Source organism: Urocampus carinirostris, chromosome 2 (genome assembly GCF_059441175.1).
Source record: "Urocampus carinirostris isolate Australia breed hairy pipefish chromosome 2, RoL_Ucar_1.0, whole genome shotgun sequence".
Taxonomy (NCBI): Eukaryota; Metazoa; Chordata; class Actinopteri; order Syngnathiformes; family Syngnathidae; genus Urocampus; species Urocampus carinirostris.
In genome coordinates, this window is record NC_142350.1 from 8,342,418 (window position 1) to 8,361,171 (window position 18,754).

At 36.9% G+C, this 18,754-nt stretch overlaps 1 protein-coding gene across 1 annotated transcript; it reads right to left on the reverse strand.

Annotated features, from left to right (window-relative positions):
• Positions 1-4,653: 4,653 nt before the first annotated feature.
• On the reverse strand, positions 4,654-13,229 carry LOC148370915 (GMP reductase 1). Its single transcript, XM_088328730.1, has 9 exons — positions 12,865-13,229; positions 9,421-9,540; positions 9,030-9,113; positions 8,713-8,886; positions 8,300-8,381; positions 8,109-8,215; positions 7,295-7,337; positions 6,050-6,209; positions 4,654-5,446 (listed from the first exon to the last, which is right to left on the reverse strand). Exons 1-9 carry the CDS (start codon positions 12,949-12,951, stop codon positions 5,266-5,268), a joined length of 1,038 nt encoding a protein of 345 aa, XP_088184856.1. The 5' UTR covers positions 12,952-13,229; the 3' UTR covers positions 4,654-5,265.
• Positions 13,230-18,754: the final 5,525 nt, after the last annotated feature.

The following is an 18,754-nucleotide window of genomic DNA, read 5'->3' on the forward strand; positions in this document are numbered from 1 at the left end:
ATCTTGGAATGCTAATGCTAACGTAGCGATGAAAAAAACCCCAGCGACATTTTTAGTGCGGTTGTAGCGCAAGACTATACTGTCGATTGGGGTACAATGTGCGCAGACCTTAAAGGGAAAGTGTGTATTATATAGCGCCTCCCAGTGGTAAAAACACAAAAATAATTGAACTATCATATAAGCCTGCATTTTTTTTAAATACTCATCGATCCATAAATTTGCATTTATTTTACATGAGCTTCATCCAGAGGGAGCCGACATAATTGATTGCCATCTTAAAATTACGGGTACTCTAAAAGAACAAAACCTTGCAAAAGGCTGGGAAAAACAAATGGTGCGATTTGGTCACTTTTATTCTCTGAGTTTGTGTTTTACCTTGTGCTTTCAAGCACTCTTTGCACATCTATTGGTCAAATAATGCACACTTATCCTTTTAATTGAATTTTAGAATATATTTTTTTCAATATTTCAATTCAATTTCTTTGTTTTTTTTGACAAGCGTCCTCCCCAACTGTTGGGTCTTTTTTAAGTCAGTGAGCACTTTTTTTGTGTTTTTAAAATTGAATCAGGATAACCAACTCAGGCAAAAATATATTTTTTTTTGACTCAATTTTCAATGTGGGCTGTTTAGCTAAAAAACGATGTGTACATTTATGAGAACTTATTTCACATGATGAACTTGATGACAGTGTCCCCCGAGCGGTGGCTCCCAAAGGACAAATCCCGTTTTGTACTTGACTGTACTCACCGTTATCCCCACCCACTCCAAGCCCCTCCCACTTTCCTCTTCTTGTTCTTGTTAGCTAACCATGCCGATAACAAAGCTCTGGCGTCTTGTTCGTATTTGACGATGTACAAATGCACCTCTGGAGAAAAAAAATACAAAAATGAAATCTTGACATATCGGGAATAAACGGGCACTTTGTGTAATTTGGAGGTATGTTTTGGCGCCCCCCATGCCCTTCTGTCTTTCATCTGCACTACTTGAGTTCAATTTACACACGTTTGAGCGCCTACAAAACAAATTAATTTTAAAGTAATGTTTATGTTAAAAGAAAAGGTTTATTTTTCAATATTTTGAGAAAAAAACGTTTCACTTTTAGGGATAAAAACGTCAGTTTTTTTTCCCCAGTCCTCGATTATATCAAAATGACAAATCATTTTCTGATAGAATGTTTGAATTTTTCTTTTTAAAAATACATAAAAAATAAAAAAGCGATGAAACACATTTTCTGGCAAAATTGAGATTATTACATGATTAAAAATCTTGTGTTCTCAAAATATCTAGAAAAATGAAATAATAAAAAGACTTTGTGAACACAAACTAAAATATATGAATTGAACAAAAAAGTATATCGATAATTAAAAATGTTTTATTTAATATTTTTCAGAAAAATATTTGCGTTTTATAAAAAAAATTCCCGCCCTTAAAACACCAAAATATGTAATATATCTTATATAAAAAAAAACATTTTTTTCTTTTAAAACAATTTTTTTTAAATATAGGAAAAAAAGTAATTCTGGCAATATATCAAAATTATTTCATGGAAAAAAATCAAAACGTTTCTTTTAAAACCATTTTATTTGATTTAAAGAAAAATATAAATAAAGTTATGTATGAATATATAAAGGTACATATGTAACAATTTTATTTAATTTTGGGCACTCATTTTAGAGAACATCTATGCTGTTATTTCTTATTTTATTGTTTGCAATAAAATATGAATGAATACTAATATACTCATATATATATATATATATATATATATATATATATATATATATATATATATCCATCCATCCATCCATTATCTGCACCGCTTATCCTCAGTAGCGATGCGGGGGTGCTGCAGCCCATCTATCATATATATATATATATATATATATATATATATATATACTGGACTGTCTCAGAAAATTAGAATATTGTGATAAAGTTCTTTATTTTCTGTAATGCAAATAAAAAAACAAAAATGTCATACATTCTGGATTCATTACACATCAACTGAACTATTTCAAGCCTTTTATTATTTGAATATTGCTGAATTTGGCTTACAGCTTAAGAAAACTCAAAAATCCTATCTCAAAATATTAGAATATCATGAAAAAGTATACAAGTAGGCTATTCAACTAATCACCTGAATCATCTAATTAACTCGAAACACCTTGCGAGGGTTTCCTGAGCCTTAAAAACACTCAGCTTGGTTCAGTAAACTAAATCACAAGTATGGGGAAGACTGCTGATCTGTCTGCTGTCCAGAGGACCATCATTGATACCCTCCATCAGGAGGGTAAGACACAAAAAGAAATTTCTCAAAGAGCAGGCTGTTCACAGAGTGCAGTTTCAAAGTATATCCACAAAAAGTCTGTTGGAAGGGAAAAATGTGGCCGGAAAAGCTGCACAACCAAGAGAGATGACCGCAGCCTTAACAAAATTGTGAAGAAGAGCCGCTTCCAGAATTTGGGGGAGCTTCAAAGACAGTGGGCTGAAGCTGGAGTCCAGGTATCAAAAGCCACAGTTCACAGACGTGTCCGGGAAATGGGCTACAATAGCCGTATTCCCATGGTCAAGCCACTTCTGAACTCAAGACAACGGAAGAAGCGTCTGACTTGGGCTATGGAGAAGAAGCACTGGACAGTTGCAGAGTGGTCCAAAGTCCTCTTTTCAGACGAAAGCAAGTTTTGCATTTCATTTGGAAGTCAAGGCGCCAGAGTCTGGAGAAAGGCTGGAGAGGAGCAAAATCCAAGTTGCTTGAAATCCAGTGTGAAGTTCCCACAGTCAGCAATGGTTTGGGGAGCCATGTCAGCTGCTGGTGTTGGTCCACTGTGTTTCATCAAGTCCAGAGTAAATGCAACTGTGTACCAAGAGATTTTAGAGCACTACATGCTTCCATCTGCTGAAAAGCTCTATGGAGATGAGGATTTTATTTTCCAGCATGATCTGGCACCTGCCCGCAGTGCCAAAACCACCAGTAACTGGTGCACTGACATGGCATCACTGTCCTTGATTGGCCTGCTAATTCCCCTGACCTGAACCCCATTGAGAATTTGTGGGGTATAGTTAAGAAGAAGATGAAAGACACCAGACCTACAAATGCAAATGAGCTGAAGGCCGCTATCGAAGCATCCTGGGCATCAATAACACCTCAGCAATGCCACAGGCTGATTGCCTCCATGCCACGCCGGATTGATGCAGTAATCCGTGCAAAAGGATTCCCAACCAAGTACTGAGGGCATCAATGGACATTTTCAAATGTTTGATTTAGTTTTGCTGTTATAAAATTATTTTTTACTTGGTCTGAGGAAGTATTCTAATATTTCGAGATAGGATTTTTGAGTTTTTTTCAGCTGTAAGCCAAAATCAGCAATATTCAAATAATAAAAGGCTTGAAATAGTTCAGTTGATGTGTAATGAATCCAGAATGTATGACATTTTTGTTTTTTTATTTGCATTACAGAAAACAAAGAACTTTATCACAATATTCTAATTTTCTGAGACAGTCCAGTATATATATATATATATATATATATATATATATATATATATATATGATAGATTGTAGTAATAACTCAATTAGGTGTTATTTTATATAGGGCAGCGCGGTGTGCGGCACAGTTCTGAGGTCATGAGATTGAACCCCCTGTGCGGAGTTTGCAGCTCGGTAGCCTAGATGGTATGGCGCCCGCTCCGAGACTGGGAGGTCGCTGGTTCAAGCCTCGGCCGAGTCTTACCTAAGACTTACAACATTGGTACTCACTGCCTCCCTGCTTGGCGCTCGGCATTAAGGGTTGGAATTGGGGGGTTTGGTCACCTAATGACTCCCAGTTGGGTCTAAAATGGCGGTGCCCTGTTTGGCTGTGGCTGAATCGGCTCGCTACTGTTCAACTGTACGGGTCAGGTGTATCGACATTTCGTTCTGTGTGCATGGTTACAAAGAATGACAATAAAAGTAAATCTTCTTCTTCTTCTCCCCGTGCATGCGTGGGTTTTCACCGGGCACTCCGGTTTCCTCCCACATTCCAAAAACATGGGTTTCAGGTTGATTGGCCGGTTCAAATTGTCCTTAGGTGTGAATTCTCTGTCTCTATGTGCTGGCAACCAGTTCGGAGTGTCCCCTACCCACTGCCCAAAGATAGCCGGGATGGCCTCCCTACTGAAGATACACGGTGCAGATAATGAATGAATATGAATATATATATATATATATATATATATAAATAGCAGGAGGTAGAGCACTCGTCTTGGGATCAAGGGATCCCAGTTCGAATCCCGGCTTGTCCGTGTTACATGTCGAAGTGTCCTTGGGTAAGACACTGAACCCCCCATGGCTGCACAGATCACGGCCGCTATTGGGAAATGTGAAGCACAATGTAAAGCGCTTTGGGAAGTCATTGACTTGAAAAGCGCTATATAAATGCAGATCATTTCATAGCATAGATTATAAATAATAATTCTTATTTTTCTCAAAATATCCAATACATTTGTTCGTAAATGCAAACCAACATCCATTTGAAAAAAAATTATTTTTACACTTTTTAAACCTTAAAGATTCAACTCTGTATTTATTGTATTTATTATTATTTTTGACGATATACAACTTTATCACAATAAACAATAAAATAAGATACTTTTCACAAAGAGATCAACACGAGTAGTCAGCAGGTATATTTTATTGCACAGAACCAAAAATTGACTTTGTAGGATATTTGCATATGCTCATAAGAAGAGCAGCAAAAAAAATAAACTTTGGTTTTTCAGTCTTCTTTCCTTGCTTTGCACAGCTGGGATTTAGTGTTACCAACCTTTTTATTACTGAGAGCTACTATTTGTTTACTGATTAGCTCGAATTCCTTCCAGCTTCATATGTATTTGTAAAATTACACCTAATTGAGTTACTACTATGTTATTACCATGTTACGATTTCCTGGTTAAAATAGGCTCAGTTGACCACTAAAACATCAAGCCAGTTAGCGATTAAATTTCCTAGAAAAATCACATTGAACCATCACTGGTGAGCGATTTTCAGAAATTGTCTGCAGTGTATTCAAGTTTTATTAGGGGGCTACCTGGGGCCCATGACCCCTGCTGCAGCTGGAAAAGACTCGAATTGCAAATACTTTGAGTTAGGAACATGCTTACAAAGCAATTTCAGCTTGTAAGTCAAGGCACGGCTTAAAGTAAATGTCATAGCACCTGTCCAATATGGTGAAGAAGTGGCAGAGAATCCTGAGATGTCCCTGAAGACTCCGTGCCCTTAGGGGGCGCTATGCAAACATTTGGCTGGACTGCTGTGTGACGCGGATGAAGGTGGTCCTGCGGCTGAGCTCCTTCAGTTTGGCGGCTCCAACGTACGTGCACGTGGATCGAACGCCGCCCAAGACGTCGCGGATCGTGGTTTCCACGTCGCCCCGGTATGGGACCTCCACCGTGCGGCCCTCTGACGCCCTAGGCCCCAAAATGAAAATCGAAGTAAAAAATGTCCTTGTTTACTGGTCAAAATTATTATTTCTTTTTTCCCCAGAGATGCGTGCAAGATTTTTTTTTCTTAAGCTTCTTGGCTGGCACTGACTCAGAATTCTTTTTTTCTTTTGATTAAACTAATAATAATATAAATAATAATTATAAACAATTACTATTGTATAATTGTATATATATATATATATATATATATATATAATTATGAAAATCAACGATAATATAACATATACAATTACTTTGGTAAAATTTCTGATTTCTTTTATATTTATATGTTATTTCTTATTCTACTTTAAAATTTCAATAAATATTTTGGGTCATTTTTTTAAATTTCTGGTTCAATCTTGGTGGGCTGGTTTTGGCCCAAAAGCCATATGTTTGAAACAAAAAAAAAATCATTAAAATGTTGCAGTATTGTAAGAAATAAAACTACTGGACTAACATTAACCGGCACCTTAAAGTACCCACTGCCCCCTGTAGATAAAAAATGGAATTAAACTGGGCCGGCCACATTTTTGGCCCACTCGAGTTCCTGGTCAGAGTTTTTTCAGGTGTTTTGCATTCGGATCTCACCTGTACTCAGCCACGCCCCCCACGTATTTCTTCATGGCCGTGTCGGAGCTCATCCCGTAAAAAAGCTTGAACTTTTTTCCGTTTTTCTCGATCAGGTCGCCCGAACATTGGTCGTGACCCGCCAGCATACCGCCCATCATCACAAAATCTGCGCCCGCACCTCAAAAAGGCAAACAAATATAATATTTTGGGGAGGAAATTGTTTAACTCGACCTTATATGGGTTTGTATTGGTCTAAAACAGTATTTGGAGGTTTTACAATGAGTTAAAAAGCAAAATCCACCCGTTTTTAAGGTGACTGTGTGTAATATTAGACCACTGCATGTTGCTGTTTTGTGTAGTGCAAAAAACAAACAATAAAACACAAACTACAGAGCCTCAACACGACCAGAATGCACAGTTTTTCCTTATTATTTCTTTTGCCTAGCCTTTTGTTAATAAGAGAATACAAAACTAGAAAATCAAAGAAACAGGAAAAACAGATAAGGGAAGGGGGATGGAGAAAGAAGAGATGAAAAAAATACGGGAGGAAACTTAGAAAACTGAAAGAAAAAAAGAATAAAATAGAAATAAAAGAAAGATGCATAAAGAAAGAAAAATAAAAACAAAATAGTAGAAGAAAAACAACAAAGAAACTAAAGGAGAAAAAAATTAGGGCCAAAAGATAAGTAGAAAGATGAGATATGGAAAAAGATGAGAAAAAGAAAGTAAAAAGAAAAATGATAGAAAACGAAAGAAAAGGGATAAGAAAAAAGGAACAAAATTAAAAAAACTAAAACGAGGTTTGGGCTGACAAAATACAGTATGTCGGCTCACTGTAGGTGATCCTCCTCTACTTGTTGAATAAATACACATTTCTTTACCTATAAGTATTTAAGAAATGCACACTTGTATACTAGTTTATGTATTTTTGCATATGATTCAAATTAATAATTTTATTTTAAATAAATGATGTATTTTACCACGAGGGACACTAAATATGACATACTGTCCCTTTAAGCATCCCTGGGGGCAGCCATTTTGAGTTGCAGTCTGATGACATCACTTTTTAAGCCTCACTTACCTCAACGTCATCTCAGTCTCAAAATGGCCGCCCAAGGGAATGGAGAAAACAGGTTTACTTAGGATTTTATCTATTACTAACAACTTATTAATGGAAATATCGTGTTTAGACATTTATGGGGGAGCATACACATGTTACAAAAATCTTAAGTTGACTTGACGTCAAAATAAGAACCAACTCACCAAAGGCTTTGGCGACATCTCCAGGGCAACTGCAGCCGCCATCCTGAGGGGAAAAAAAGCCCAAAAAAACCCAGTTTATTATGGATGGGGTAACCCCCTATTGGAAATTCTGCCAAATGCTTGTTTTAGAGGGCTCAAAAACTTAATTTGATTTGAGGTCTGAAACGATACATCGGTTGCTGTTTCCTTAGGAACAGGCTTCAAACGGGGTACCAAACTCGACGTCACGATTGTTTCCAAACAATAAACTCCTGTTATCTGTTCTTGAGTCTGGTCCGTTTCAAACATGATTTAGTCCAAAAATAAACATCTACAATTGGATTGTTCTTATCCCTTCCAGCGTCGTATGTTTCCAATGTCCAATTTTGTCTAAATTTAGTCTCTAAAAGTAAATAAAGAAGTGTTTGGGACCTAACTTTGGCGTCTTTGCATAGTCTTTCTAACCAGTTTTTGCAGTAATAGTCGTTGTTATATTTCCAATTTCGTCAATATTTAGTCCCTAAAAAGAAAACAATAACGCTACTTTCAAATAGCCAATTTTGTCCAAATGTGGTCCCTAATAAGTAAATAAGGAGGTCCTTTGGACAGAAATATGTTATGTTCTGAACATATTTTTATCCAGTGTTTCCAAAAATAGTAGTTGCTGTGTTTCCATTGTCCAATTTGGTCCAAACTTAGTCCCTACAGCAAAGGACATCTTTTGGACGGAATACTGTCTTTGCAACGTCTTTCTAATCAGTTTTTGCTGCGTGGGTTATGTTTGTACAATACAGATTAGGTTTGTATTATGTTAGAAAATGATAATAACACATACAGAGATGATATGTCCTTTGAGGCCATGAGCAGAGTCAGCACACTCAATAACGGCACTCAACTGTGGGTACCCAACGCCCGTCTTAATCCTCGTCGTGCATACAGACCCTATAATACATGTATGGATTACAAAAAAATATATAATTGTGCAAATCTGCCTAGAAGCAGTGCGAGATGTTTAACTGTGCCCACCGGGTCCTATGCCCACTTTGATGATGTCGGCCCCAGAGAGGATCAGCTCCTCTACCATCTCCCCTGTCACCACGTTGCCGGCCTGAGGAAAAAATGGACACAGAAACATCAGGTTGAGTACACAAAGTACTGTACGACGGAAATTGTCTCAGAGAGCGGCCATTTTCTAACTTTCTTTCAAAAACGAATGAAATCACTTTGTATACAACCTATAAGGGCTTCCTGTCAACTGAAGATGACGACAGTTACCGACGTCTCCGGGCCAATCACAGCCAATGATCGGTTATTACCCAACTGTCATAATATGTCGAAATTTCGTAAGGAAATGGCCATCCCATTTAGAAAGAAGGTTTTTAGTTTTTTTTTTTTTCTTAAATCATAGCAGACAATGAACCGAATGCTGGTATGTTTACCATGATGGTGTGCTTGGGAAACTTCTCGCGCACCGCCTTGACAAAGTCGACAAAATGCTCCGAATATCCGTTGGCGACGTCCAGGCAGATGTATTTAAGTGCAGGAACGGCGTGGGCGATGGCACACAGCTTGTCCAGGTCGCCGCTGCCACTGCCTGAGCTAGCCGCTACATGCTAACAGCCCAGCAAAAAGACAATGACTTCAATAAGGTTTATTCAGTTTGTTAAGATGAATTTTTAAAGGTTGTTTTTAATAAGAATATTAAGTTTACATATTCAAAATAGCGCCTTTCCCCCCAAAATGAGTTTTGCTTTACCTCCAAGCACTCTGGATGATTAGTAGCAAAGTTTTTCCATTCGTCCACAGTGTAGTGCTTGTGAATGGCCGTGAACAGTGTGTGCTGAAACAAACAAATAAATAGCTATAAACACATATAATCATTAATTCACAACAACTCTTATGCTTGCTTCTTAAAAAAAATATTTTTGTACATGAAAAACACTATAAACGATTTGAAAACTATTTGGCCCTTCCATACGGAGAGGTATAGTTACTCACTCATCCGTAAACATCACCCAAGGTATTAGCAAAATTTGTCCAAGAATGGACATATTGTTCACAGGAACTAATCATTTGTGTAAAATGATACTGTTGTGTCATGTTTTTTTTTTCATTTTATAAATGTTTTAAAAAATAAATGCTTGTACTTTGCTGAGTACTCGGGCCATCTCGAAGGTTCCGGTGGTGTCCATGTTGGCAGCGATAACGGGGATTCCCGAGTACGTCTGTTTCGAGTTGCGGAATGTGAAGGTCCTCTGAAGGTCCACCTAGTACAAGCACAACTTCTTATGGTAAATATTGTTTGGCATGACGTTGTTAAGCAAATCAGTAAATAGCTAAATCTATATTATGGAAAAAAATATTATACGGGTGAATACAGTATGTCGTGTGACACTGTATGGCTGGTTGTTTGGATCCTTTAACCACTAGGATCGCAGGGGCACCATTTCCTATGGTGTGTCTTGGGCAAGTACAACCTGGTGGCGCCCACCCCTCTCCAGGCCAACATAAGTTTCCAACTGGCCTCGAACAAGTGACATTTTGCGTGTTACCGTGTATATATAAAATATTGACATGTTTCTTCTTCTGTGATTCTATAAGTTGTGGTCTGGCTCTCTCTAGTGGCTATTAAAAGACAACTATCTGGCTCAGAGGTCACCAATCTCTTAGAGCACAGGTGTCAAACAGGCGGCCCGCGGGCCAGATCAGGCCCGCTAAGGGATCAAATCCGGCCCGCGAGACAACACTCAGAGAAGCGCAAGAGAAAAACAAGCTGCAGGTTGAAATATGTCCACTTGATGTTGCCAAAGCCAGGTGCCTCTCACAAAGACACTGTACTTGTATTTATTTCTCTCTCTCTCTCTCTCTCTCTCTCTCTCTCTCTCTCTCTTTTCCATTCCTTTCCTCCCACTCTGTCTCTTTCACTCTCTGTGTCTCTCTTTTTCTCTTCCTTTGTTGCTCTTTGTCTCTTTCTCTCTCAGTGTCTTTTAACCTCTTTTGCTCTAACCTCCTTTTTTCCTTTTCTCTCCTTTCTCTCTTCATACCCTACGCGCTTTCTTTTCTCTTTTCTCTCCTTCTGTCTTTCTATTTCTCTTTGAATTTCTTTCCTCCTCTCCCTTTTTTTTCCCCCTCTCTCACGACTTTTTATCTCTTTTGTTTCTCACGCTCTCTCCCTCTCTCTCTTTTTCTTTCTTTGTCCCGCCCTCTCTGCTTTTCCCTCCCTCTTTCTCTTATTTCTTTATCTCTCTTTTTTTTTCTCTTTAATCTACTAGTCCGGCCCCCGACAGAATGTTTGTTCTATCGTGTGGCCCCCGAGTTAAAATGAGTTTGACACCCCTGTCTTAGAGAGTGACCTTTTTGTTACTAACTCGTATGAAGTTCTCCCAGTATGTTATGCATTTCTAAAATAACGTATCAAGTTATTAGTATGTTGTTACAATGTTATTACCAGGTTGTAATTATTAGAAGTAGGTTTGAAATAAGCTCACTCAACCACTAAAACATCTGTCTTGCCCTGAGAGATTTACATCCATCAATTAGGATAGGCATTCTTTAAAATTATTTTTGTAAGAATCGATATTCATATATTTATGTATTCATTCATACATTTAAATACACTTATTTATCATGCCAGTTAAGAATCACATTTCCTAGACAATCACAATGAACATTCACTGGTGAGCTATTTTCAAACCGAGATTGCAGGCTACTCAGGTGTTCTTAGGGGGCTACCTGGTGCTGCCGAGCACAACGTTTGTGACACTGGCTCTAACTACAATTCAACATTTTTGCATTCAATGGTTTTTGTTTGTTTTTTAGATATGTAAGAAATACATTTTAAAAAGCTCGCAGTCAATGAGAAACTACAAATAATCTTCTCAAGCAGTTCAAATATATGACTTCAATTCAGCATTTCTTTTGAACTAAGTGTGCAGACTCTTCCTTAACTGGCTAATCTTAGTGTTAGCAAGTGCCCGTTGCCTGTTGCTGCCACTTTGGGAATGCACACGTTCCTATTTTTGAACAGCTTTTCACAGAAGCTCGATTGCACCCGCGTTGCCGACGTTCTAAGAATGCAAACAGCACAAAGTCAAATTCATTCATCAGCCAAGTATATGCAATATTTGCATAACTTTATGTACTATGTATGCACTTTTAAGGCTATTAATTAGTCGTGGAGATAACAATATGTCAGATATATTTGTTGTAGAGGAAAAAAAGTTTGAGTCTTGAGCAAAGGAAGTTGAGTATTTTTTTGCCTTTTAAGCCCAGAAAAATAAATGAATAAATAGTAGCACCATTGTTATTGTGACAGCAGATTTGAAGGGAGAAACCAATTTTAAAGTAGAGAATGTGTTATATAAAATATCATTATTATATGATTAATCTAATGGGAAAAAATATCTGACAGAGAAAAACGTGTTTTATTTTAAAGGGTCAAATATAGAGAATATTTTTCAAATACAAATATATTTTTATTTAATTTTAAATTATTTTTAATGGATAGTTTTCTTAAATAAAAAGCATGTACACTCTTTTAAATTAAAGCACCTTTTATTATAATTACAAAAATAATGCTTTTTTTTTTTCAAGAGTGAAATTTTCATACAAAAATATCCGATAGAAAAATACATTTTGAGGATTCTAAACATGTTTAGTGCGATTTTAAAACCTTTTTTAAATTGCTTTTTTCAAGTAAAAATCAAATCGTTTTCCATTTTCTAATAAAAAAGTTTTGTTATTACTCTGGAAATAGGTTCACAATCATTTTTCAAATATCTCTGGAAATTTCTAAAATTAAAATACATTTTCTCTTTTATTATAAAAGTGCTTTTTTTAAAGTGAGACGTTTTATTAGAATTAAATGGCATTGAAATATTTTTTGGTGTATAATTACAAAAAATACTTTTAAAATTAAGGTTTTAATAGTATAAGTGCAATATATAAAAACAAAAACCATGATCTATGTTCAGTTGGTTAGGTACGGTTTTTATTTTATTTTATTAACTTGTTAATAAATAATTGTTAATTAAATGTAATTTTCTACAAAAAATATTATTCATAAGAGCTACAAAAATTAAGAGTTAGAGTTGCAAGGTCACCAAAAAAGACACTTTAAAAGAAGAAGAAAAAAAAACACACTCAAAAAAAGTTGTTATCCCTTCCGTTTCAGTTTAAAAACAATGTCCACGTTTCTTGCTATGTAATAACAAATGTCCATTACAAAATCCCGCAATGCAGTAAGTTTAGAATAAAATTTATGATTTTAATTATTATTTTTGATGAAGCGTGACTACATAAGTGGATCATTTGGAACGATTCTCAATTTAGAAAGCAAGGACCTACTTTGAAATTGCAGCTAATTAAAAAGCTTTAATAAACCACACTACAATCAAAGCTACTTAGTCCCAAGTGCAGCATTTTGCACACTTGAGTGTTTTCTTTTTGTCTTAGGAGAAGGTCAAGCTGCTCTCCGGACGGCTGGCCGCTCTCATTACGCAATAACACTCATGCTGAACTTTTACGCAGGTTGCAATGTTATGGGATGCGAGGAATCAAAACCAATTTACTGCATCATCTGAGGTTGTTACCTCAGAGCGACTCTTGAGGCTGCTCCTTTTGGGCCGGAACAGGACATCCTTGAAGTCGAGCTTTAGGTCCGCATCCACGCGAGGCATCCTGGAGGAGGAGGAGGAGGATGATGATGATGTAATTCCTTTAAGGACAGAAACTACTGCTGCTCTGATGGTGGTGGTGGTCCCGTGTACAAAGCCCAAACCACCAAATCCGAGCCTGTGGGCTGCCAGGGTATTTATAGCAAAGGGGGGCCTAGCCCTACCCCGGCCCCCATGGCTTTATTTGGGCCTGCACGCCCTACGCCTCCTCCCTATTCCAATTTCCACCCCTTTTTCATCTCCTCTTCCTCCAGTGACACACAAACTACTGCAGTGGTGTGTGCTGCAGTGCTAAAGAGCGCACCCGCTGTCCATAAGGAGCATTGCTAGGAAACCGCCAGCGAGACATGCATGCATTGGACAGATTGGGAAATGGTTTCATTTGGCACTAGTGAGTTGGTTTGGCACAAAGTTAAGGATAATGTTTACAAACGAGTTAGAACTGAAGCGACTATTATATCACTGTATGATGACTTAGTTAAACAAAACTGGAATGCTATATATGGTACAGATGATGTGGATGGTGCGTTTGACATATTTTTGGAAATATTCACCAACAAGTACAACAAAAATTGCCCAATGAGACAAATTAATATTAAGAATAAATCTGTAAACCATCCATGGATAACTAAGGGTTTACATAATGCTTGTAAGAAAAAAAACTACTTATATAGAAAATTTATTAAACTAAGAACTAAGGAAGCCGAAACCCGGTATAAAACGTATAAAAACAAATTGACAGGAATATTAAGAGCAAGCAAGAAATTATACTATACCAATTTATTACATCATAACAAAAGTAATATCAAAGGTATTTGGGATATATTAAATAGTATAATAAAAGGAAAGAATGTAAGCAATGCATATCCAAACTATTTTATTGATAAGAACAGTGAAAATTATAATTTAAATCAAGTTGTGGAGAATTTCAATAGTTATTTTGTAAATGTTGGACCAGAGCTCGCTGCAAATATCCCAGAGTGCAGTGGTAAACAATTTGAGTCACTAATAAAAATGAACTCCAAGACCATGTTTTTATCTGGGGTTACGGAATCAGAAATCTTAGACGTGGTTAACAACTGTAAAAACAAAACGTCTATGGATTGTTTTGACATCGATATGGTACTAATTAAGCAAATTATAAACAGCATTGTGAAACCATTGACCTACATCTGTAATCTATCATTTCTAACAGGCACATTTCCAAATCAAATGAAAATAGCAAAAGTTATACCAATATACAAAAATGGGAACAAGCACATTTTTACAAACTATAGACCGGTATCTCTGCTTCCTCAGTTCTCTAAAATACTAGAGAGACTTTACAATAATAGACTAGAACCATTTGTTGATAAACATAAATTGAGTAATGAAAGTCAATATGGTTTTAGAGCAAACAGATCAGCAACAATGGCAATTATTGATGCAGTAGGAGAAATCACCCACAGTATAGAAAAGAAGAGATACGCAGTCGGGGTATTTATTGACTTAAAAAAAGCATTTGATACTATTAATCATAATACACTAATAAAAAAACTGGAAAGATATGCCATCAGGGGAGTGGCTTTGAAATGGATTCAAAGTTATTTGACGGGGAGGAAGCAATATGTAAAAATGGGAGAGTTTTCATCTGAATATTTGGACATCTGTTGTGGAGTACCACAGGGTTCTATCCTGGGACCAAAGCTATTTAATTTATATATTAATGATATTTTTAATCTTTCAAAACTATTGAAAATAGTAGTATTTGCAGACGACACTAACATTTTCTATTCAAATGATAACTATATGGATTTGGTAACCTGTATTAATCGTGAACTAATTAACCTAAAAGTATGGATGGATATAAATAAATTATCTTTAAAATTAAATAAAACCAAAGTAATATTCTTTGGTAATCGTAAGGCAAATCAAGATTTAGAAGTAAAAATGGATGGTGTCACAATAGACATTGTATCAGAAATTAAGTTTTTAGGGGTCATAATAGACAATAAATTAAGTTGGAAAACACACATCAGACACATACAAACAAATGTATCTAAAAGCATTTCAATAATTAATAAAACCAAAGTTCTTTTACATTATAATGCATTGTATTTATTATATTGTTCTCTCGTTCTGCCATATTTAACATATGGTGCAGAAGTCTGGGGCAATAATTAATAAAGTTCACTACAGCCCCTTTTTATCCTTCAAAAACGTGCAATAAGAACCATACACAGGGTAGGATATCGGGATCATACCAATATTTTATTCATGCAGTCCAATTTATTGAAATTGGATGATTTAATACAATTTTTCACTTCACAACTGTTATTTAAGGTCAACAAAAACATAGTGCCAGAAAACATACAAAGATTATTCACTCGGAAAGAGGGAAATTATAACTTGAGGGGCTGTGGTGAATTCAAAATCCCAAAGGTGAGAACCACCAGGAGAAGTATGTGTGTGTCTGTGTGTGGAGTCAGACTTTGGAATAATTTGCAAAATGAAATCAAACAATGTCCAAATATCCATGTGTTCAAATTTAAATACAAAAAAGCATTACTGGCGAAATACAGAGATGAAGAAAATGGGATATGAGGGAGACTGGAAATACTGCACTTCAAACTATGGCTAACTTGTTGTTATTGTGCTATTATCACATCAGAATTGTTATAAGTATTGTGTTTATTTTTATTGATATTATCACTGGTGCCGCAGTGACATTATGCGCATTATGACGTTGAGGGATGGGTATTGCGAAGATTAGTGTATAAAATATGTGATTATTGTAACTATTATAATTATTGATATCTGACCTATGTAATAAGTATATCCATGAGATTTTGTTGTATTGGACACAAGAGGAGCTATCTATAAAATGTATTTAATAGGGAAGATAAAGGGGTAGGAAAAATAAGCATCTGCTTCTGACTACCCCTTTTCGAACATGTTGTGTGACATTATTTCGTTGTTGACTCATTGTTTTTGTCCTGTTTTTATTTTTATGTTCGAAATAAAGTTTTCATTCATTCATTCAAAGTTCTGCAAATACATCCAGTGAGACAGAACAAAAGAAAATGTGAGAGAAAAAATCTCTTTGTGGGGAAATAATTGCATTCGGCACCACTACATATACGTGTATATACTCATATATACAGTAGGCGCACATCACATATCAGCCGACTCGCCTAAAACAGCCACATACTAAAAGAAATAGTCAAGTCAAGTCACGTTTATTTGTAGAGCCCTCAATCACAAAGAGTCTTAAAGGGCTGCACAGATCAAAGACTATTGCAAACTATTATTACAAACTATTATGACACCATCTAAAATCTAAATGAGGGTCAATGATACACATATTATCAATATAAAATATAGGTTATTCATGTCAAGTCATTTTATTTTGTATAGCACTTAATCACAAAGAGTCTCAAAGGGCTGCACAGGTTGTTGCACAGACTATTATTTCAGACTATTATTACACCATCCCCTGATCTGAAACCAACATGAGGGCAGGGAAAAACTCAAAAACCTCAACATGAGGAAAATGAAAAACCTTGAGAAGGGACCGCACATGTGGTAATCCCCTTCCAGGATGACCAGGCTGCAATGGATGTTGCAATTACAAATAGTACAGAGATATTGTCAACAAAAAAATATAGGTTATTCATATGCTATAGAGTAGAAGTGTGTTTTAAGCTTAGATTTAAACATTTGCACTGAGGTTGCAGATCGAATCTCAGGGGGGAGAGCATTCCACAGCACCGGGGCCTGGATACAGAACACTCTCGAACCTGTGGATCTCTTCTTGGCTCTTGGGATCACTAGTAGACCAGCGTTTTCAGAGTAAAGGTTCTGGACCGGAACATAGGGGGAAATTAAATCTGAAAGATATGAGGGAGCAAGTCCATGTATGATTTTGTATAATACCAACAGAACCTTAAAATCACATCTTAAGCTAACAGGGAGCCAATGCAGGTTAGCTAAAATCTGGGTAATGTGATCAAACTTTCTTGTCTTGGGTTAAAAGCCTCGCTGCAGCATTTTGTACTAGCTGAAGACTCTTGATTTTGGACTTCGGGAGACCGGAGAGTAGTGCATTAGGCCTCTCCCAAAAAAGAGTAGTCTGGATGCCACAGTACTGAATAACTATCAGCCCATATCAAACCTGCTGTTTCAGGGAAAGTCCTTGAGAGAGTTGTTTACCAACAGCTCAGTGATTATCTTCTAATAAGCAACTGCTTTGATGATTTCCAGTCAGGCTTCAGGCCCCATCACAGCACTGAGACCGCTCTGATCAAGGTGACAAACGACATCCGTCTGAACACTGAGGCAGGTACAGTCTCAGTCTTAGACCTGCTGGATCTGAGTGCTGCATTTGACACAGTCGACCATGTGATCTTGTTGCAGAGGTTAGAGGACTTGGTAGGTATCTCTGGTCCTGCCCTGAAATGGTTCCAGTCTTACTTCGAGGACAGGAAGTATTTTGTTCAGATCGAATGTGTCAGACCAATTGGCAGTGACCTGTGGGGTCCCCCGGGGGTCCATCCTGGGACCCCTCTTGGTCAATTTTTACATGCTGCCCCTGGGCCAGTTAATACGCAGTAATAACGTGTCCTACCACAACTATGCAGATGACACTCAGATTTACATCTCGCTGACAGCAGGAGAACATGGGCCCGTGAACTCACTCTGTCACTGCCTCCAACAGATCACTGCGTGGATGAAAAACAACTCTCTCCAACTAAACTCAGATAAGACTGAAGTCATTGTCTTTGGCCCACAAAAACCCAGAGAAAGTGTCAGTCATCTGGAATCACTTAGTTTAAAAGCTAAAAATCAGGTTAGAAATCTCAGGGTAATAATGGACTCAGACCTAAACTTTAACAGCTACATTAAATCCATAACATCATCAGCCTTTTACCATCTCAAAAACATTGCCAGAATCAAAGGTTTACTGCCTAAACCAGACTTGGAGAAACTTATCCATGCATTTATCTCGAGCAGGTTAGACTACTGCATTCTGACTGGACTTTCTAAACGAGCTGTAAGACAGCTGCAGAAAATCCAGAACGCTGCTGCTCGGGTCCTGACCAGAACCAGGAAGTACGATCATATTAGTCCTGTGCTCAAGTCTCTGCACTGGCTTCCTGTCGCTCAGAGAATAGACTTTAAAACAACTCTGCTGGTGTATAAGTCTTTTCATGGTGACGTCAGACAGGCGTCTACTCTGACAGTGTTTAAGTCCAGAAAACAGTTCTGTTCAACTGTGCATACAACTGAAAGGGTTCTACCTGCACCCTTCACTTTTACCTTATTTTAATTCATTGATTTGATTATGTTTTATCTGCGGTTTTAATGCATTTTAAAAACCACATTTTAAATTTTCGATGTCTTTTATTGTGTGTTTTTAACCTGTCTGTCATTTCTGTAAAGCACTTTGAATTGCCTTGTGTATGAATTGTGCTATACAAATAAACTTGCCTTGCCTTACAGTAATCGAGACGGGAAGTAACAAACGCGTGAATTATAATATCCGCATCTGACTGAGACAGCATAGGACAAATACGTATCCAAAATAATGAAACGTGAACCTAAACCATATTAATCATTTAAATGTGTAGATGATAGTGATTAATTCACTAGTAATAAATATAAACCTAAAACAAATACAAACTATTTACTGTACCTATAAGCAGCACTTAGGAGGCAGACACTCGTCATTTTTGTATTTTGCAATTATTTCTTTTTTCAACTTGATCGTTCTTGTCACTGTCATCCCTTTTTTCACAAATGTTTTCATTGTCAAGTTTAGTTGTAT